The sequence below is a fragment of the Panthera pardus genome, unplaced genomic scaffold (assembly GCF_024362965.1).
Source record: "Panthera pardus isolate Hobbes unplaced genomic scaffold, ASM2436296v1 HiC_scaffold_24, whole genome shotgun sequence".
Lineage (NCBI taxonomy): Eukaryota > Metazoa > Chordata > Mammalia > Carnivora > Felidae > Panthera > Panthera pardus.
Genome location: NW_026526810.1, coordinates 64,410,608 through 64,432,987, shown reverse-complemented (window position 1 = coordinate 64,432,987; position 22,380 = coordinate 64,410,608). Strand labels below are relative to the sequence as shown.

At 38.5% G+C, this 22,380-nt stretch overlaps 1 protein-coding gene and 1 pseudogene across 10 annotated transcripts in view; one reads left to right on the top strand and one right to left on the bottom strand.

Annotated features, from left to right (window-relative positions):
- The window catches only part of HNRNPC (heterogeneous nuclear ribonucleoprotein C), a 55,927-nt gene extending 51,633 nt beyond the window's left edge, over positions 1-4,294 (top strand). For 8 of the 10 annotated variants that reach the window (XM_053889252.1, XM_053889249.1, XM_053889247.1 and 5 more), the window contains 4 exons: positions 2,609-2,769; positions 3,309-3,422; positions 3,665-3,825; positions 3,925-4,294. In XM_053889252.1, coding sequence (XP_053745227.1) covers positions 2,609-2,769; positions 3,309-3,422; positions 3,665-3,825; positions 3,925-4,008 — 520 coding nt within the window. In that variant the 3' untranslated portion in view covers positions 4,009-4,294. The remainder of the gene's footprint in view (positions 1-2,608; positions 2,770-3,308; positions 3,423-3,664; positions 3,826-3,924) is intronic. The other 2 variants (XM_053889255.1, XM_053889253.1) reach the window with 1 other exon arrangement.
- A 13,881-nt stretch (positions 4,295-18,175) lies between these two features.
- On the bottom strand, positions 18,176-18,443 carry LOC109255733 (small nuclear ribonucleoprotein G-like; annotated as a pseudogene).
- Between the last annotated feature and the right edge of the window lie 3,937 nt (positions 18,444-22,380).

Genomic DNA, 22,380 nt, shown 5'->3' with positions numbered 1-22,380 from the left:
TGTCTTATCTGTTCAGATAATTAGCTGGCTCATGTGTGATCAGAAGTGATTTAGGGTTGTTTTTTTTTTTTTACGGTATTTTAATTACCTTTTTATTCTGGCTAGATTTTATACCAACACTTAATGTCCAGATTGCTGGTTTATGGGGCAGTCATAACCCGTTTAGGGTTTCTAGTGCTTTTTCCTTTGGTAATAGTGAAACTTGTGTGAAGGCTTTTTAAGGACGTGGGCTTTTATCAATTATCAGTAGGGGATCAGCACATGATGTTCATCTTAATAAGGTTTTCTTGTGGGGAAAATGGTTACTTAAATTTGTAGCTGGTTTTTGAAGGTGTCATACTCAGCTTTGTATTTCCTATCCCTTTGACCTTGAGGGTTATAGTAGGTATGGTTTTCTCCTCATGTTTTCAGTCATACACTTTGAGATTTTACAAGGAAGGTCTACTTAAACTTCTTCCTTAGAGGTTTTCAAGAGTTCATTTTTGTTTGAGTAGCAGTTAAGTTCCATGGCACTAAAAGCCATTCAGCACTAACAGTTTATCTTCCAAAATACACTTTTGTTCTGAAAATTGGAGCATTTGACTTGAAAACTGCATTTCTTGCCTTATTTTCATTATGACGATTTACCTGCGTTGAGTGAAATTGTGTATTTCCAGTGAGGTGAAGTATAAGGAATGTGAACTGGCAAGGTCATTGGTTTGGAGACTTGTGCCAATGACAGTGAGTGGGTTGGTTAGGAGGGGTAGGTTAGATCTCTAAATCCAACAGGATTGGGCCATGAGTTGTTCCATGCCCAAAGATATGGATTAACTCACCATCATTGACTGAAACTGCTTTTAAAGTATCTTCTTCCTCATTAACAAATTTGTCTACTGAGCAACAACCTCTGTAGAAGCACCAATACCTCCCTACCTTCTAAATCATACATTTTCTTATTTCCTGGAGCTCAAACATAAAAGTGATCCTTAAGGGGTGCCTGAGTGGCTCAATCAGTTGAGCATCCCACTCTTGGTTTCAGCTCAGGTCATGATCCCAGGGTCTTGGGATTGAGCCCTGCACTGGGCTCTGCACTAAGTGTGGAGCCTGCTTAAGATTCTCTCTCCCACTCGTCTTCTTTCACACTCACGTTCTCTCTCGAATAAAAAATTGTTTTTGATAGAGCTTAAAAACAAGAATTATGAGCACTTCAATAACTCTTAACATCATTTTTCACTTGGCAAATCAATAACTGCTGTGTTTCAAGGGTGGTCTTGACTGAAAACTGCTTAAGTGAAAATTTAGTTGTGCCCTCACTTGTTTGGCAATGTACATGTGCTCTTTCTTAATTTAGGAAAATGTTCCTGTGATAGCTACTCCTAGGAAAAACTAAAATACTACTATGTTAAAGTATAATGGAAACATTTTATATTAAATTGGGTTGAGGAGAAGAGAATTCTCTGAAAGACCATATAAAATCACTGTTTTCACTACCAGGAGGATTGAAACCTTAGAGATTTCAGAGATTAGCCACAAATGAAGTATATTAGAGGGAGAGTCCACATATATGAATTACATAATTTTAATACATCACATTTGCTCCTTAAAACTTTGGAAGTTAGGCAGAGCAGCACTTGGTGGGTAGTTTTCGTAGAAAACTGGGCCTTGAAATTAAGTTAGTTACTAAAAAGGTGCAGAACTAGAATTATAAGATTTTTTTTCCTACTGCTATGTCTTACCTTCTTATGCTGCCACAGTATTTTGTAAAAATGACATGGAATGTAGAGATTTTCTAAAACTGATACCCATGGAAGAAGCTTTTTGTTGTGCTTTGAATTTTCTCTTTACAAATTGTAGGGCCATACTTCCCCAGTGGAAGAACCAACTGAGCAACCAGTGTCTGTATTTGAGAGCTGAATGCATGCTGGGCATTGGATTTAGGCACTAGTGAATAGCAAATAAGACAGACAATATTCTCCATCTTGTTGTAACTATGAGTACATCTTATGTTTAAATGTTGTTAGAATTAATCATGGCTTTTTATACACAGCAAACACATTTGAGTGGCTCTTTTTTTTATAGTCCTAAGCTGGTTAATCTTGGCAGTTTTATGTGGTTCAGTCTGTTATCACAAACTAGTTAGCAGTAATGATTTATCTGTATAATTCTGTGGATAATAAAAATCAGGGATTTAGCTAACAGTAAATATACCACTGTTGGCAGACACCAGTAATTGCAATCCCTTCTTGTGAGAACTTTATTTGGGATTGTTTTTGTTTGTTTTTTGAGTTATATATTATGTGTTGTGTTACTGTGTATTGTAACACGTATAAAAAGAGATCAATATAGACTATTCATTATAAAAAGCAGTGCTTTATTGATACTGCCCTAGTACAAAGGAGGCTTTTATGTCCATCCCTTAAGATCAACCAACTATCCTTGGGTATGCATCTTCTTGAAGTAGCTGCAGTATTCAAAGCAGTAAAGAAGAAAGGTTTGAAGTGGACTTTTGAATGAAATTAGCCAAAAGAAACAAATAGACAGTGAATATTATTCTTGTATAAGATCACTGTTGGGTCTTGCTGACTTAATTTTAGTTGTGAAGGAATTCTGTTTTCTTTTTATCCAATAGGATGTATAGTTACCCGGCACGCGTTCCTCCTCCTCCTCCTATTGCTCGGGCTGTGGTTCCCTCAAAACGCCAGCGTGTATCAGGAAACACCTCACGAAGAGGCAAAAGTGGCTTTAATTCTAAGAGTGGACAGCGAGGATCTTCGTCCAAGTCTGGAAAGTGTATGTATTACTGCAGTTTTGTGATTCTGCTATTTTCTTGTGTTGAAATAGGGAAATTAGTGCAGCCAGTAGTCAATTTTTATACAAATAGCTCCGCATTATCAAAACAGTGGAAGAGGAGAAGGTAGTGGTTCAGGGGCCAATTTAGACTGCCTTCTATAAGTTACATAAATTACAAGGCCTTGGTAATTTGAAAAAAGTTGCTAGACTTTAGGGAGCTAACTAAGCATTTATAAATTTATGAAATGTGTAGGTCAGTAAAAACAGTACAAAAAATGCTTTCAAATATAATTGAGGTCTTTAGCGGGCCTACAAAAGTAAGATTCTACTGCTAAGTGAGCAGGCACATTAGATTTAGTTTTTAGCTACCAGCTATAAAACCGAGGGTCCCACATTACCGGGAGAATATGGTCCTGGCTCCATTTCTCTCCAGTGATCTTCTGTTGGCTACGGCCATATGGTTTAGCTGGGGATGAATTTGGCAACTGGCAGCTTTCTGGTATAGTTGATTCTAATCTAGAGTTTCGTTTGTATTAAAGTGAAAGGCGATGACCTTCAGACCATTAAGAAGGAGTTGACCCAGATAAAGCAAAAAGTGGATTCTCTACTGGAAAGCCTGGAAAAAATTGAGAAAGAACAGAGCAAACAAGGAGGTAAATGGTTTTCCTGCTTGTTGGGTATAAAGTTGGGTTAGCCACCTAAGATAGTTGAAGGTATATGTTGGAGTAGTGGGATATAAAGCAATTGAATATGAAACTTGGGGAGTTTGAATTGGGAAGGGCATTTGTGTGGGAGGATTTAGGTTTGTGCTGCAGTTCTGTGATCATTAGTGGGGATTGTCTACATCCTGTGGACATTACTTGCCCCTAGACAGACTTGTCCTTCTCATCCCCAGTAGAGATGAAGAATGATAAGTCAGAAGAGGAGCAGAGCAGCAGCTCCCTGAAGAAAGATGAGACTAATGTGAAGATGGAGTCTGAGGGGGGTGCAGATGACTCTGCTGAGGAGGGGGACCTACTGGATGATGATGATAATGAAGATCGGGGGGATGACCAGGTGAAAACCACGGGAAAGGAAAGAAAGAGGTGGTGGAGGGGGGATCAGGGACACATGGAGTGCCTCTAACTCCATCCTATTTGTGTCTGTTTCTCACAGCTGGAGTTGATCAAGGATGATGAAAAAGAGGCTGAGGAAGGAGAGGATGACAGAGACAGCGCCAATGGCGAGGATGACTCTTAAGCACATAGTGGGGTTTAGAAATCTTGTCCCATTATTTCTTTACCTAGGCGCTTGTCTAAGATCAAAATTTTCACCAGATCCTCTCCCCTAGTATCTTCAGCACATGCTCACTGTTCTCCCCATCCTTGTCCTTCCCATGTTCATTAATTCATATTGCCCTGCGCCTAGTCCCATTTTCACTTCCTTTGACGCTCCTAGTAGTTATGTTAAGTCTTACCCTGTAATTTTTGCTTTTAATTTTGATACCTCTTTATGACTTAACAATAAAAAGGATGTGTGGTTTTTATCAACTGTCTCCAAAATAATCTCTTGTTATGCAGGGAGTGCAGTTATTTCCATTCATACATGAGCTCAGTAGTTGCTTCCCTAACTGCAAAGGCAATCGCTTTAGTTGAGTAGCACCTGAGAGAGCTTTGAGTTAGAGGTATGTGTGTTATACCCCACATAAGAGTGCTTATGTGGGGATGTTCAACACAAATGTAACAATGTATTTTTGTGAATGAGAGTTGGCATGTCAAATGCATCCTCTAGAAAAATTAGTGTAATAGTCTTAAGATTTGTTTTCTAAAGTTGATACTGTGGGTTATTTTTGTGAACAGCCTGATGTTTGGGACCCTTTTTTCTCAAAATAAACAAGTCCTTATTAAACCAGGAATTTGGAGAAAAAAAAGAACCTGGTTTTTTATTTTTGTAGTTGATAATTGTTTACTTCCAATTCTTTGTTTCACAGCGGCTTCCACAAAACCCTTAAAATGTACTAAATATATTTTTCTTTGAGTCATAGTCATTATGCATACCAACATACACTACTCAAACGATGTATCATTGGGGTGGGTATTGTGTTAAGGAGACAAGTTACTTAAATTCTTTTGCAGAATGGCTCTTCTTTCCAAATGAAAAGGTTTGGGAACTACATTAAGCCTTTTCATCAATGTTTTGTGGTCCAGTTGGCACCCTTTTTGAGATTTTTGTTGTGTGCTAAATTGTTTTCTCCTTAAATAGATGAGGCTCAGACATGTCAAGATTTTTGGAAAATTGAAACAACTGGAGAACGAAGTTTCTTTTTTCTCCCATTTTATCCTTTTAATTGATATAGTCCCAGTTGCTTTCTGGATTGAGTCTATGCCTCACTGTTACTAAAAATAGGAAAGCTCTTTCTTTACTTCTCTTCTATAGTATATAATAACCTTGCAAGGTTGCTGAGAACATGTATTTTACTTTAAATTGGTTTAATCCCTGTAAGTAATTTTTGCGCCTTTGCCAATATGATTAATTGTTGTGATTTTTAGTCACGATACTAATTAGCACCCAGACTTCTAAGGACAGATTTATTAAACAGCTTCTAGATTTGTGATGTTTGCCTAATCCTGAAAGGTCCAGTTTATTTATGTTTTATACTTCAGTTTCCAGCCGAACAGGACAAAAACATCGTTAGTTTAGACTACTATCATTCACACAAACCTTGGGTTCCCCAGAAAAGTTGTTGCAACAAGGCATTTGTATCCAGCCTACTAGGAGAAGTCCTGTCCTATTTATTAGAATTCCATAAATCATTTTATGTAACAGGTGACAAAGCAGAAAAGAAGGAAGAGCTGAACTATGGACTACCTTTGGACCTCATGTCCACAGTATGAAAGTAGCTTTTTACCCACCCTGTTTCTGATCTGACATGATTTCATGTTACACAAACTCCCTTTCGGCACATAACTCCCAACAAGAAAATAAATTGGATGCTTAGAAGAAAGGGACACGGTTCTAAGATGTTAATAAAACCTGTTTAAGGTTATAATGTTAGCCATCAGTACTTAAAAGGTAATAGACTAGTCAGGCCAGGCCTAAAAATACCCACTTTTATAATTTCGTATGAAACCAAATATTGAAAGAAACTGCAGAAAGCTTAGAGAAATGATCATATGCTGTTAGAAAACATATACACATAGGGTTATTGATACAATGCCAAGAGACCTCTAGTTTATCTTGATGGGGAAGAATCATTTCATACTTGAAGATCCTCTTAGAACTAAGAACAATACTGTAGAATTCTATAGTCATAGGTGTACTCTTTTAATACTTTGAAATTGAGGCTCCAAGGCCAAAACTGTACAAAAGTAAAGGAAACATGATTGAAATAGCATATAGTTCTACATCTTGCAATCTGATGAAATGGATAGATGACAAACTTTTTTTTAAAAAAAGAGAGGCCATCGTCTTACCACCGATCTAATGAAGGTTTATAGTCACTGTTATGTTACTTAACTTTGGGCCCCAGGAAAGAGATTGGAGTAGTTTTAATAGAAATCTAGGCAGAGCAAGTGGTGGGCTTTGTTAGCAGTGCAGGTAAGGATGAAAAGCTTGAGTTTCAGACTCAGCTAATTGTTTAGAGGGAATTCTGGGTAACAACAATCTCAAATTCCAGGACCTTAAAGCTATTCAGTAGAAGATTTAAAACAGTAAAATATGGTGATGTATTTGTTGGGTATAAAATTCAGAATAATGTTTTCCTTTTTTCCCCCAATATGCCAAGAAATAGAAGAAAAAATAGCTTGGAAGCTTTTAAGAATGGTTTCCAGCCAGGAATTGATTAAGAAGGTAGATGACTTAAAATGAAATCTTTGAAACTTTTTTTTTTTAATGAGTTTTAATTTTTTTTAGAGAGAACAAGCAGGGGAAGGAAGAGGGTGAGAGAGGATCCCAAGCAGGCTCCACACCCAGTCTGGACCCCAGTGTGGGGCTCTATCTCATGACTAAAATCAAGAGTTAGATGATTAACTGAGCCCCCTAGGCTTTGAAACATACCTGATACCCAATTTTTAATGGAGAAACTTCTTTGGAGTTGACTGGCTAAGGTAGTTTCAAGTTTCATCTGAAAACTGCAAGGATTGTTAGTACTATTCAATACTTGTTTTAAAGCCTCTGTTTTACAGAGGGAACTAGGCATAACAAAATAGGAAAATGTAAACAAGAACAACAGGATTATGGTAAATTGGAACCAGGGAATAAACAAGTCAAATGAATATTAAAAATGTAATGGAAGGAATAGAAAAATAGGCATCATTCCAGCCATACAGTAACCAGAAGATCCAAAAAAGGAGTCTACTGGATGACTTCTAGCAATAGGTTTATTCAAAAGAATAAGTAGCTAGGAGAAGCAAAGCCCATGGATATGATATGCAAAGTAAAGAAACAGAACTGATGAGACATGGTTTTAGACTACCAAATGAGGTATGTTATGGAAGTAGTTGGGAAATAGGAAATAGCTGTGTATTTAATGAGATCAATTGAAAGCTATACTTAGTTCTGAGCACATGTAGCTGACCTGTGACAGCATTGACTAATGATGAACTAATGAATATTATTTTTAGGAAAACCAGAAAGCCTCATCATTGTGGCCTAGGAGAATGAAGGATTTAGCCATATCCGTTGACCTTTTTATTGAATGTGAGGGAAATTCAGCTGCACCAGTGTCAAATGGGGTTTGAGTTTCTGGACCCTGGTTCAGATCACACCAAAAATTGCAATTCAGTGGAGTTCTAGATAGATTTAAGGAAAAAAGACACTGTGATGAGTTGAAGCCAGTTAACAATAGTAGACACACAGATAAGACATAAAATGAGAGCGACCAGTAAATGAGCTACATATAATATGCAGAGTATGGGTTGGTAAGTAACTATAAAGAACTTCATTTGCCTTATCAATGCTGAATCTCATAGAGAACAGGTATCATTTACACTGTGTTTGACAAATGGGGCATTATGTTGGAGAATTTTTAGTGTTTGGAAAGACCTTAGGATAAAGTGAAAATCTGCCCAGCTAAACTGTACAGAAAAGGCTAGATTTTAGATATATATGTGACTGGGATGACAATTCCAAATATTTAGAGGGGTGACTAAAGTAGGAGTGTTGGAAAATACCTATTTGAATTTTAATCAAATTAGTCCTAATAAAGAAGGCCTCAAAACAATATATGGTTCATAAGTAACTTTCAAGTTAATCCAAAAACTTAAAATCCCAATTTGGAAAAGCAAAACCTGTTTAAAGCCCTGTTGAGAGCTAGTCAGCCTCCCCCACCCCGCACTTAAGTCAGAACTACAATAGAAAGAAGGGACAGTATAATGGAGTGCGAAAAGGCAAAGCAGTTACATAATAGAAGCCCAAGATTTGATTGTGCAAAATGACTCCTGCAGGCTGGCCTCTTCACAAACAGTTTTAAAATAATTATTAGTTGAGTGGATCTCAACCTTGGTTGTGCATTAAAATTACCAAGGGAGCTTTTAAAATCCTGACACCCAGGTGTACATTCCAGACCAATTAAATCTCTTCAGTTGGGACTTAAGTGGATTAAGAGAAGTGCTTACAGTAAGAAAGTATGGTGGCAACGCATTATTTTAAAAAATGAAAGTGTCAGGTGAAAGGGTGAGAGTGTACCTGCATTGAAATCTATGGCCAAAGTATAGAAAGCACTGAAGAGGGGGAGGTGTCTGGGTAGGGTTATAAGTTGAGAAAAGCTACGGCTGGAAGAGAGACACATGTTAAAGTAAGCCCAATTTTATCCATCCACCATTCTTAAAGCTATTGCACTGTCCAGTAGAGCTTTCTGTAATGGAATTATTTCATAATGCATTGACCAATATGCTAGCCCTGTGGCTGCCACCCTTGAAATGTAGGTAGTGTGACTAATTGGATTCTAATTTTTACTTTTATTTTTTATTAGCACAATGCAGGGGATGGGCAGAGGGAGAGAAAGCAAGAATCTTAAGGGGCTTGATCCCACAACCCTTGAGACCATGACCTGAGCTGAAGTCAGAGTCGGATGCTCAACCAACTGAGCCACCCAGGCGCCCCAAATTTTATTCATTTTTAATTTAAGTTTAAATAGCCACAGGTAGCATGTGGCCAGTTTATTGGATAGTGTAGTGCTAGAGAATACTGAGCAGTTTTCAAACAAGTACAGATGACTTAGTGAACAAATGTGACTTTACAAGTTGTTTCATGCCCTGAGTTCATTGAAGACATTTCTAGGCCCTAGGCCCTACAGTATTCAAGAGTATGAGGACATCCACAGCTACAAGTTTAGTCTGCCAACTTCATTAAGCAATGCTTCTCGCAAGATATAATCTTGTCAGGGGGGCCCAAGGCATCCATCCAAGCATGATGCTGGGCAAGCATTTAACACAGTCTTACTGATTTTCACACAATCCCATTGTATTAGATTATATAATCCAATATATATACAGGATTATATTCCATATATATATATATATATATATATGGAAGTAATTCTGTGTTTCAGAGAGTTTCGGATTAAGTGCCTTGTTGAATGCCCCATAATTATGTTAGCACCAACATTTCAACCTGTGATCTGACTTGACCAAGGATTTTGGACCTTAGGAGAGAAAATGGTATCTTTGAGCTTACATCCTGAATCCCAAAAACTGACACCTGTTACCAAACCAGGATATCAGACTTTAGGATCCCAGCACTCTCTTTCTTAAATTTAACAAAAGAAGAAAAACATCCTTACAATTTTTCTCTCGATTCTGTACACTGAATACTAGGAGGGATTCATAGACGTAACAATTATAACACATCTTATTGAAAAACACCTAAGAATATAGTCTCTCTCACCCGTTTTCCTTAGCTCTTCCTGGGTAACCCAGAGGCACTATTTTAAACTATTCTATCTCAAGCAACAAACTTAACAAATATCTTGTAAAAATTATTTTCTTCAGGATAACACTCTGATTATACAACTTTGACCCTGTATCTTTATGCCTGCAAGGTCCATTAGAAGCACCTGGCAGTGTCATTGCAAGAGTGTCCTTTAAAAAAGGCTTGATCTTTACCCCAAAAGATTTATTAATGTGAAAGGGTGTTCAGTGACACAGGTTGAGGTACTGCTGCAAACTTACAAGCCACAATAATGAGTTTCTGGTGTGAATTTGGGACATAAGGAGCCCCCCACCCCCACCCCAGGCAAAAGTTTGAGCCTGAGAATCTACCTGTCAAGTTCAATGACTCACAAACCCCGTGCCCATTTCCAGCTTGGTTAACAGCTTTACTAGTTCCCATCCAGACTTAAAAAATCTTCCTATGGATCATAAAGTCTTGGAGTCTGATAACCTTTTGCCTATTTTGTCCCTGCCCTAAAGGATACTTGCTTTAGAGAGAGATGAGACACTTAAAGACCCTCTTGGCCCTCCTGGAGGGATTTACCAGAGGGCTTGTAGTGGAGCCAGGTGGTCTGCTAGATGAGCTAGAGCCAGCTGCCAGCCCACCCTCTCTCACAGTATTCCTCTCCCTACTCAGAACCCATGCTACTACATTTTGTTAGTTTCCTCATCCAGTCAAACCTGCCCTTTCCCCAGAACTTTATGTGGACTCCACAGAAGCTGTTCTATAGTGGCAGCTAGGTCATTCACAGGGTCCTGGAAGCTGCCGGGGTGTAGTTGCCAGAAGGTTGTCTGCTTAACTGCTGGAAATACTGCAGTGGTCTGCTCTGTCCTTAGCAGGTCCTTCATCCTGGACTGACCCTCAGCGTTTTTCCAGCTAGATTCTCAGTGTCTTGGGAAGGAGGAGCAGCTCTTAGAATCTACTCCCTTGTAGGAAGTCTAGAAGCATCCTCACTTGCTCGCTGTTATTTGACCACCTGTGGAGATAGCTTCAGTGTTTGCTGTCAGTGTTTTCATTCCCTCTCACCTGGGCAAACAATCCTGATTCATTCCCCTGGTGGGACCCAGTAACTACCTGGCTACATACCCAGGGCCTTGCCATCTCCCTACCTCTCTGAAGCTTAACCTGTCTTGTCCTCTTAAGCACTCGCCTAAGTGTAAGGATACACATCTTCCCTTTTAAAATATTAACCCTCCAGCACAGTCCCTCACTTTGTGAAGGAGTCTGCAGTCTTCACACAAATGGCTCAAAGGTTTATTTTCCTTAGATCTCTACAGACCTTGGGAGGCTTTGTCTCAGCTTTGGTGTATCTGACGAGTCCTGTTTTAACTTTTCCCACACAAGACGGCAGCCTCCTGCCTGCCCTTTATACACTCGTTTTTCTTGCCTTCCTTGCAATGCCCGTTGGATGTCAGTGGTTTCATTACCACATTTCCCCACTCCTGCCCTCTTGCAACTTTGGTAGTCTTCAGTCCTCCCCCTGAGGAATAGTTGTACTTGACTTCAGAATAACAGCAGCTTCAGAATCTCCTAGGCACAATTCAGTTGCAACATGATCACATAACACTTTTCCTAAGAAGAAATAGGCTAGTGAAACAAAAATAACCAAGTTTAACAAAATGCATATCCCTGTATCCAGCTGAGGTAAACACATGGTTCTATTTGCTGTTTAGAAATAAACGCCATATTTTATTGCTACTGGTAAAACTCATGTGCCTCATAAATGTCTGTTCAATCCGTTTTACTTTCTCTCCACCTTCACCTACCATCATTCCAGTCCAAGCTACCATCACCTTGCCTCTGGTTTACTGCAGTACCCTCTTGTATACCCACAGCCACTGTGATCCTTTTCCAGTCACTTCCGCACAACAGCCATAGCGATCTTTTCAAAACACACCTATAATCATGGCACTTCTTGGTTTAAAAGCTCTTCTGGCTTCACTTGCCTTACGATAACGGTAAAACTTCTTACAGTCTACACAGGCATAAATGGTCTTCCCTTGACCATCTGTCCAGCCTCTCTACCGTGTGCTTCCTTACCTACCTTGTCCAAATTTTCTTTTGTGCCTCTTACTCCCCATGGTCACTCCCCACACCTTTGTCCATTTGGGTCCCTAGTTAACTTCTTTTCATCCTTAGAGTTCAACTCAAGTGTTGCTTCCTCCAGGAATCCTCCCCTGCCTTTCTTAAGTAGACCAGTAGTCTCTCAGAGAACCAGTAATCTCTTTGTAGCACAAATTACAGTCACACTCATCAATGTGTATGATTTCTTAATTAATACGGCTTTCTTATTAGAGTGGCACTCAGTGAGAGCAGGAACCACATCTGTTACTGTTCACCAATATATCTCAAGTGTTTCACTGTGTCTGAAACTTAGAAATAGGCTCAATGAATGAAAACGGAAAGTGAAAGGTGAAGTGGGGGAAGGTTAGCTCTGGTTAGGGAAGTATTGGAAACACAGCCTGAATGCCAAGCAAGGTTGAAGAACTGACTGTACAACACACCTGAAGGAATGTTGTAATGCCTTGGGCCTGTTCCAAGGAGATGCATTCTTGCAGGTGAATTTCAGTGCCCCTGCTTTCATTGTAATATTTCACAATCCTTTCCCTGTGCCTCCAGTAAATCCCTAATAATCCATATCTGGTTGCCAAGGATATGAGAGAGTGCATTATCCAAGAAAGATGCATATGCTCATTGAAATTAACCTCTTTTAATACCTGTAAGTCCAGTTTCCCTTACAAAGACCACTGTACCCTTAATGAGTTGCTCTCTGACCCCTCAACACCTGTATTCTTTAATTTTTTAAACTATACATATATAAAATGCATGCATTTTAAGCATACAGCTTCATGAGGATTTACAAAATGAACATGCCTGTTTAATTAAACACCACCTTGATCAGGATATGGAACATTACCAGCACCCCAGAAGCAACCTTCATGCCCCCTCCAACCATTACCCCACTAGGTAACCACTATTTTGACTTCTATCACCATAGATAGGTGTTGTTTGTGAACTATACATAGATGGAATAGTACTGTTGAAGTTTGGGCTCCCCTGGGAGAAACACTTGGATGTAGTTTGTGTGGGGAATGACTCCAGGAGACATGACTCCTGAGGAAGTGGAAGAGTGAGACAGTTAAGAAGAAAAAGCCAATATAAAGGTGTGTTACTGAGATCAGGTACATAATGTTCAGAGTTTTCTGAAGGATGGGGGAACAGGAGGCTGGAATATTTATCCACTGGCTCCTGTTCCCCATTGACAGAGGGATGCCACAGCAGGGGTTCACTTCTCTGCAATTTTGGGCTGTAACTGATCTTAATCAGCTCCAACAGCATTGAAGGACATTTGGATTGTTTTGGTTTGAGTAATATTGCCATGAACATTCTTGTACCTGTCTTATGAGAACACATGTACACATTTGTACATATTTCTGTTGGGTATATATATAATCGGGTGGTATTGGGGCATAGGTTATGTGTGTATGCAGCTTTAATAGATATTGCCAAACAGCTTTCCAATGTGATTGTACTAACTGATATTTTCACTAGCTGTAAATGAAATTTTTCGTTGCTCCACATCCTTATCAGCACTTGGTATTGTTAGTCCTTATTCTAGTTTTTTTTAATGAGTGTGAGTGTGCCTCAGTTTGCTCTTTGGTAAACTTTTTATTGTATAATTTACATACAGAAAAGTGCACAAATCATGTGTACAGCTGTTACTTGTCACACACTGAACACACTCACAAAAAATAGCAAGAAATCAAGAATTGAAAAATCACCAGCACTACAGAAGTCCCATGCATGCATGCCCTCTTCTGGCAACTTATCCCACCATCCCAAAGGACATCTATTATCCTGACACCATAGATTCTTTTTGGCTGTTTTTGAGCTTCAAATAAGTGAAATAATATATTATGTGGGGGTTTTTTTTTTGTCTATCTTCTTTGAGTCAACATTATGTCTTTTCAATTCATCTATATTGTTGCATGTTGTAGGTGGTTCGTTCATACTGTTGTATAATATTACATTATACAAATATACTGCAATTTATTCATTCTGTGAGTAGGCATTTAGACTGTTTTCAGTTTGGGCTATTATGAATAAAGCTGCTATGAACATCCTAGAGCATGTCTTTTTTTGAACAAATGTGTCTATTTCTGCTGGGTATAAAACTAAGAATGAAATCACTAGAATAAAGAATATTATCCCATACCCTTGCCTATCTGCTATTTTCCAATTTTAGCCATTCTAGTAGGTATCCTAGCAGTGTCACATTAATTTTTTTCCCCCTTGGGGCTCCTGGGTGGCTCAGTCTGTTAAGCATCCAACTCTTGATTTCAGTCTTGATCTCATGGTTCATGGGTTCAACCCTCGCATCGGGCTCTGCACTGACAGTGTAGAGGCTGCTTGGGATTCTGTCTCTCCTCTCTGCCTCTCTCCCACTCACACTCTCTCTCTAAATAAATAAACATTAAAAAATATTTAATTTTTTTTTCTTAATTTTTTTTTTCTTTCCTTTTTAAAAAATCAGCTTCTAGAGGCACCTGGCTAGCTCAGTCAGAAGAGCATGTGACTCTTGATCTCAGGGCCCAGAGTTCAGGACCCATGTTGGGTATAGAGATTATTTAAATAAATAAAGGTTTAAGAAAAAATAAGCTTCTAATGTTGGAGTAACATTTGGTTTACAGAAAAGTTGCAAAGAGTACAGAGAGCTTTTTGTCTACCCACCCTCCAGTTTTGCCTAATGTTAACATCTTAATGCTACTATGGTACATTTTTCAAAATTAAGAAACCAACACTGGCACATTACTATTAAACTCCAGACCTTATTCAGATTTCAGCAGTTACTACATTCACTCATGTTGGTGGTGGGGGGCGGTTCTGCACAATTTTATCACCTGTATGATTCATGTAATCACCACCACATTCAATATGCAGAACTGTCCCATCACCACAAAAGAACTCTTATACTATTTGTCATTGTACTGTGTCCCCCATCCTCCTACAACTGTTCCTATCCCTTGTAAACCACTAATCTGTTCTTCATCACTATAATTTTGCCATTTCAAGAAGTTCTATAAATGACATCATACTATGTAACCTTTTGAGAAGGGCTGTCCCACAGACACCCACAGCACAGTGCCCTCGAATTTCATCCAAGTTGTTACATGTAACAATAGTTTGTTCTTTTTTATTGCTGTGGATGTACCAATTTGTTTAACCCATTCATCTGTCGAAGGACATTTGCAATGCTTCCAGTTTGGGGCTATTACAAATAAAAGTTGCTATAAATATTTGTGTATCAGTTTTTGTGGACATAAGCTTTCATTTCTCTGGGATAAATGCCCAGGGGTGTGGTGATTGATGAGTGGCATGGTAAGTATATGTTTAATCTTATGAGATATTGCTAAACTATTTCCCGGAGTTGCTGTGTTATTTTACATTCCCACCAACAAGTACAAGAGATTTAGTTTCTCTGCATTCTTGGCAAGATTTGAGATTGTCACTACTTGCTTTTTTAAAAAAGTAATCTCTATACCCAATGTGGGCTTCAACTCAACCCTGAGAGTAAGAGTCACATGCTCCACTGACTCAGTCAGACGACCCAGGATTGTTGCTAGTTTTTATTTTCACTTTTTTTTCAGGCTTATTTACTTATTATGAAAGAGACAAAGACAGCATGAGCATGGGAGGGGGAGGGGGGGGAGAGAGAGAGAGAGAGAGAGAGAGAGAGAGAGAGACAGAATCCCAGGCAGGATCCGCACCTCAGTGCAGAGCCCAATGCGGGGCTCAAACTCACAAAACCTGAGCTGAAACCAAAATTTGGACGTTTCACCGACTGACCCACCCAGGTGCCCCTATTTTCACTTTTTCAATAGGTATGTAGTGGGGATTTGTTTTCATTTTTTTGTAGTTTTTGTTTACTTGTTTGCATTTCCCTAATGGCTATGATATTGACCATCTTTTCACGTGGTTTTCTGCCATCCACATACCCTCTTTGGTGAATTGTCTGTGAATGGCTTTTTTCTATGTTATAATTGTGTTTTTTTTTTTTTACACTGCTGAATCTTGAGGGGTGCCTGGTTGGCTCAGTCAGTAAAGCATGTGCCTCTTGATCTCAGTCATGAGTTCAAGCCCCACACTGGGTACAGAGCTTACTTAAAAAAAGAAACTTCTGAGGGGTGCCTCTGTGTCTCCCTCTCTATGCCCCTCCCCTACTTGTGTGTGTGCACTCTCTTGCTCTCTCTCTCTCTCTCTCTCTCTCTCAAAAATAAACTTAAAAAAAAGAAACTGCTGAGTTTGGGGAGTTATTTATATATTCTAGAGACAGATCCTTTGTCAAATGGTTTGCAAATATTTCCTCTCATTCTGTAATTTTTTTTATCTTTTTATTATTTTATTCTATATTATTTTATTTTAAGTTTACATCCAAGTTAGCTAATAGTGCAATAATGATTTCAGGAGTAGATTCCAGTGATTCATCCCCTATGTATAACAACCAGTGCTCATCCCAAGTGTCTTCCTTAATGCCCCTTACCCATTTAGCCCATTCTCCCACCCACAAGCCCTTCAGCAACCCTCAGTTTGTTCTCCATACTTAAGAGTCTCTTATGTTTTGTCCTCCTCCTTGTTTTTATATTATTTTTGCTTCCCTTCCCTTATGTTCATCTGTTTTGTCTCTTAAAGCCCTCATATGAGTGAAGTCATATGATATTTGTCTTTGACTATTTTCGCTTAGCACAATACCCTCTAGTTCCATCCACATAGCTGCAAACATCAAGATTTCATTCTTTTTGATTGCCGAGTAATACTCCATTGTATATATATATACCATGTCTTGTTTGACAGTGCTGCTCTCAACATTTGAGTGCATGTGTCCCTTTGAAACAGCATACCTGTATCCCTTGGATAAATACCTAGTAGTGCAATTGCTGGGTTATAGAGGAGTTCTATTTTTAATTTTCTGAGGAACCTCCATACTGTTTTCCAGAATGGCTGCACCAGTTTGCATTCCCACCAGCAGTGCAAAAGAGATCCTCCTTCTCCGCATCCTTGCCAACATCTGTTGTTGCCTGAGTTGTTAGTGTTAGCCATTCTGGCAGGTGTAAGGTGGTATCTCATTGTGGTTTTGATTTGTATTTCCCTGATGATGAGTGATGTTGAGCATTTTTCATGTGTCTGCTAGCCATCTGGATGTCTTCTTTGGAGAAGTGACTATACACGTCTTTTGTCCATTTCTTCACTGGATTATTTGTTTTTTTGGGTGTTGAGTTTGATCTTTATAGATTTTGGATACTAACGCTTTATCTGATATGTCGTTTGCAAATATCTTCTCCCATTCTGTCAGTTGCCTTTTAGTTTTGCTGATTGTTTCCTTTGCTGTGCAGAAGCTTTTTATTTTGATGAGGTCCCAATGATTCATTTTTGCTTTGGTTTCCCTTGCCTCTGGAGACGTGTTGAGTAAGAAGTTGCTGCGGTCTTTGCCTGTTTTTCCCCTCTAGGACTTCTAGGATTTTGATGGCTTCCTGTTTTACATTTAGGTCTTTCATCCATTTTGAGTTTATTTTTGTGTATGGTGTAAGAAAGTGGTCCAGGTTCATTTTTCTGCATGTCGCTGTCCAGTTTTCCGAGCACGATTTGCTGAAGAGACTGTCTTTATTCCATTGGATATTCTTTCTTGCTTTGTCAATAATTAGTTGGCCATATGTTTGTGGGTCCATTTCTGGGTTCTCTGTTCTGTTCCATTGATCTGAGTGTCTGTTTTTGTGCCAGTACTATACTGTCTCGATGATTACAGCTCTGTAATATATCTTGAGGTCTGGGATTGTGATGCCTCTTGCTTTGGTTTTCTTCTTTAGGATTGCTTTAGCTATTTGGGGTCTTTTCTGATTCCATACAAATTTTAGGATTGTTTGTTCTAGCTCTGTGAAGATTGCTGGTGTTTTTGTTTTGTTTTGTTTTGTTTTGTTTTGATAGAGGTTGTGTTTGTTTTTTCATCTTAACAGAGCCTTTTGTAGAGCAAATGTTTTTAAATTTGATGAAGTCCAGTTTATCAATTTTTGTCTTCTATGGATCATGCTTTTTTAAAAAAAATTTTTGAGAGAGAGAGAGCACTAGTAAGGGAGGGGCAGAAAGAGGGAGACACATAATCCAAAGCAAGCTCCAGGCTCTGAGCTGCCAGTAGAGCCCAACGTGAGGCTCGAACTCACCAACAGTGAAATCATGACCTGGGCTGAAGTTGGATACTTAACTGACTGAGCCACCCAGGCACCCCAATCATGCTTTTAAGTGTCATTTCTAATAACTCTTTACCAAGAACTAGGTCCTGATGATTTTCTCCTATGTTTTCTCTGATAAACTTTATAGTTTTATCATTTACATTTTTTGACTATTATGAACGTTTATTTAGCAAAAAAAAAAAAAAAAGTTCAATAAGAAAATGCATAGCCTGATTTGTATTTTGTAGTAAAACAGGTGCTAGGAGAGGGGACATGTGGAAGCAGTTGGTTTCTTCCGGTAAACACACCCATTGTTTATATTTGTCCCAAGACTTCTAACATGATAATACTATTTCTTTGAATTACCACCATTCCAATATTGTTCTGTTGCCCACTAGTGCCATCTCCACACACTGATCTATCACAAGATTCGTAAAGGGATCGAACCCCAGCAATATTCCTTGGACATCTGCCACCATTTAATTTCAATGATAATTTCTTGTCTATAAATTTTTCCAACACGGGAGCGTGAGCTTTGCTCATGGTGTCTACCTCAAAGATGCCTCCTCATTTACGTTTTTTAAGTTTATTTATATTGAGAGAGAGGGCACACGTGCGCGCACACATACATGAACGCGCAGCAGGAGAGGGACAAAGAGAGGGAGACAGGGAATCCCTAGCAGGCTCCATGCTGTCAGTGCAGACTCACAAACTGTGAGATCATTATCTGAGCCAAAACCCAGAGTCGGACACATAACCGACTGAACCATCCAGGCGCCCCTCTTTTACATTTATGATCCACTTTGTTATTTTTTGTATAAGATGTAGGGTTTAGATTGAAGTTTTTTTTTTAATTTATTTTTTACCTATGGTTATTCAATTGCTCCAGCACCATTTGTTGAAAAGACTATCATTCTACCAGTGACTTGCTTTTGCACCTTTGTCAAAAATCAATTGGGCATATTTGTGTAAGTTCCATTTCTGGGTTCTCTATTTTGTCCCATTGATCAATGTATTTATCCACCTGTCCATACCATGTTTTTGTTAACTGTAAAATTGGGTAAAACTGTCTTAAAATTGGTTAGAATGATTCCTTCCACTTTATTCTTTTATTTTTATATCTTGATCTTGTATCTTGCAGCCTCACTGAACTCTTATTCTAGGAGTTTTGTTGGTTAATTTGTTGGTAGCTTCTTTGAGAAAAGAAATTTCTCAGTTCACTGAGAATTTTGTGGATTCATCTGCCTAGATAGTCATGTCAACTGGAAAAAGGGATAGTTATAATTCTTCCTTTCCAGTACGGATGCCTTTGGTTTCCTTTTCTTTCATTCTTACACTGGCTAGGATTTCTAGTACAATGATGTATAAGGATGGTAAGAGCAGATATCCTGCCTTGTTCCTACTTTTAAAGGGAAAAGTATTCAGTCTTTTACCATAAGTATGATGTTAGCTGTAGGTTTTATTAGGCTAATTTTCCTCTACTCCTAACTTTTTGAGAAGTTGTTTTTTTCCTCCCATGAATGAGTGTTGAATTTTGTCAAGTGTTTTTTGTGTGTTAGATGATATTGTGTGACTTTCTTCTTTAGCCTATTAATATGGTGGATTTATTGACTGCTTTCCAAATGTTGAACCAATCTTGCATCCCTAGAATCAATCCCAGCCATGGTGCATAATTCTTTTTATATACATGGTTAGATTTTGTTTGCTAATATTTTGTTGCAGACTTTTGTGTCTATATTCATGAGGGGTGTGTGTGTGTGTGTGTGTGTGTGTTGTTCTGGTTTTTGGTTTGGGTTTGGTGTGCTTTGGTATCATGGTAATACTGGCTCCATTAAATGATTTGGAAAGGATTCTATTTTCTTGAAGAGATTATGTAGAACTGGTGTAATTCTTTTCTAAACATTTGGTGGAACTAGCCACTGAAACCATCTAGATCTAGAGATTTATTTGTAAGGATTTTTAAAACTAGGAACCCAATTACCTATTATCTATTTTGTATTGAGCGATTTTTATAATTTTTTTTTTATTTTTTAGGAATTGATCCATCTTATCTAAGTTGTTGAATTTGGGTAGAGTTGTTTGACCTATGCTCTTATGATTCTTTTCATGTCTGTGGGCTCTGTAGTGATTATCTACTGTTTCAATCTTGATATTGGTAACTTGTGTCTTTTTAATTTGTCAGTCTTGATAGAGGTTTATTAAGATGGTTGATTTGTTCAAAGAGCCACATTTTGTTCAGATTTTTCTAGTTTTCTATTTTCAATTTCATTTTTTCTGCTCTTAATTATTCCCCTTCTTTTTTATTTTTTTAATATTATTTTTTAAATTTACATCCAAATTAGTTAGCATATAGTGCAACAATGATTTCAGGAGTAGATTGCTTAATGCCCCTTACCCATTTAGCCCATCCCCCCTCCCACAACCCCTCCTGTAACCCTCAGTTTGTTCTCCATATTTATGAGTCTCTTTTGTTTTGTCCCCCTCCCTGTCTTTGTATTATTTTTGTTTCCCTTCCCTTATGTTCATCTGTTTTGTATCTTAAAGTCCTCATATGAGTGAAGTCATATGATATCTGCCTTTCTCTGACTAATTTCGCTTAGCATTTTGACCTGAGCTGAAGTCAGACCCTCTAGTTCCATCCACGTAGTTGCAAGCGGCAAGATTTCATTCTTTTTAATTGCCAAGTAATACTCCATTGTATATGTGTGTGTGTGTGTGTATATATATATACATATATACCACATCTTATTTATGCATTCATCCATCAGTGGGCATTTGGGCTCTTGCCATACTTTGGCTATTGTTGATAGTGCTGCTATAAACTTGGGAGTGCATGTGTCCCTTTGAAACAGCATACTTGTATCCCTTGGATAAATACCTAGTAGTGCAATTGGTGGGTCATAGGGTATTTCTATTTTTGTTTTTTTGAGGAACCTTCATACTGTTTTCCAGAGTGGCTGCACCAGCTTGCATTCCCACCATCAATGCAAAAGAGATCCTCTTTCTCCGCATCATCACCAACATCTGTTGTTGCCCGAGTTGTTAATGTTAGCCATTCTGGCAGGTGTAAGGTGGTATCTCATTGTGGTTTTGATTTGTATTTCCCTGATGATGAGTGATGTTGAGCATTTTTTCATGTGTCAGTTGGCCATCTGGATGTCTTCTTTGGAGAAGTGTCTATTCATGTCTTTTGTCCATTTCTTCAATGGATTATTTGTTTTTTGGGTGTTGAGTTTGATAAGTTCTTTATAGATTTTGGATACTAACCCTTTATCTGATATGTCGTTTGCAAATATCTTCTCCCATTCCGTTGGTTGCCTTTTAGTTTTGCTGGTTGTTTCCTTTGCTGTGCAGAAGCTTTTTATTTTGATGAGGTCCCAATGGTTCATTTTTGCTTTGGTTTCCCTTGCCTCTGGAGACGTGTTGAGTAAGAAGTTGCTGCAGCTGAGGTCAGAGAGGTTTTTGCCTGCTTTTTCTTCAAGGATTTTGATGGCTTCCTGTCTTACATTTAGGTCTTTCATCCGTTTTGAGTTTATTTTTTTAATCTTTATTTATTTTTGAGAAAGAGACAGCATGTGAGCAGGGGGAGAGCAGAAAGAGAGGGAGACACAGAATCCAAAGCAGGCTCCAGGCTTTGAGATGTCAGCACAGAGCCTAAGGTGATGCTCGAACTCATGATCTATGAGATCATGACCTGAGCTGAAGTCAGACGCTTAACTGACTGAGCCACCCAGGTGCTCCAGTTTTGAGTTTATTTTTATGTATGGTGTTAGAAAGTGGTCCAGGTTCATTTTTCTGCATGTCGCTGTCCAGTTTTCCCAGCACCAATTGCTGAAGAGACTGTCTTTATTCCATTGGATATTCTTTCCTGCTTTGTCAAAGCTTAGTTGGCCATATGTTTGTGGGTCCATTTCTGGGTTCTCTATTCCTTTCCATTGATCTGAGCGTCTGTTTTTATGCCAGCACCATACTGTCTTGATGATTACAGCTTTGTAATACATCTTGAAGTCCGGGATTGTGATGCCTCCTGCTTTGGTTTTCTTTTTCAAGATTACATTGGCTATTTGGGGTCTTTTCTGGTTTCATACAAATGTTAGTATTGTTTGTTCTAGCTCTGTGAAGAATGCTGGTGTTATTTTGACAGGGATTACATTGAATATGTAGATTGCTTTGGGTAGTATTGACATTTTAACAATATTTGTTCTTCCTATCCAGGAGCATGGAATCTTTTTCCATTTTTTGTATTTTCTTCAATTTCTTTCATAAGCTTTCTATAGTTTTAAGTGTATAGATTTTTCCCCTCTATGGTTACATTTATTCCTAGGTATTTTATGGGTTTGGGTGCAATTGTAAATGGGATTGATTCCTTGATTTCTCTTTCTGTTGCTTCATTGTTGGTGTATAGGAATGCAACCGATTTCTGTGCATTTGGTTTTTTGGTGGAATGTTTGGGGTTTTCCATATAGAGTATCATGTCATC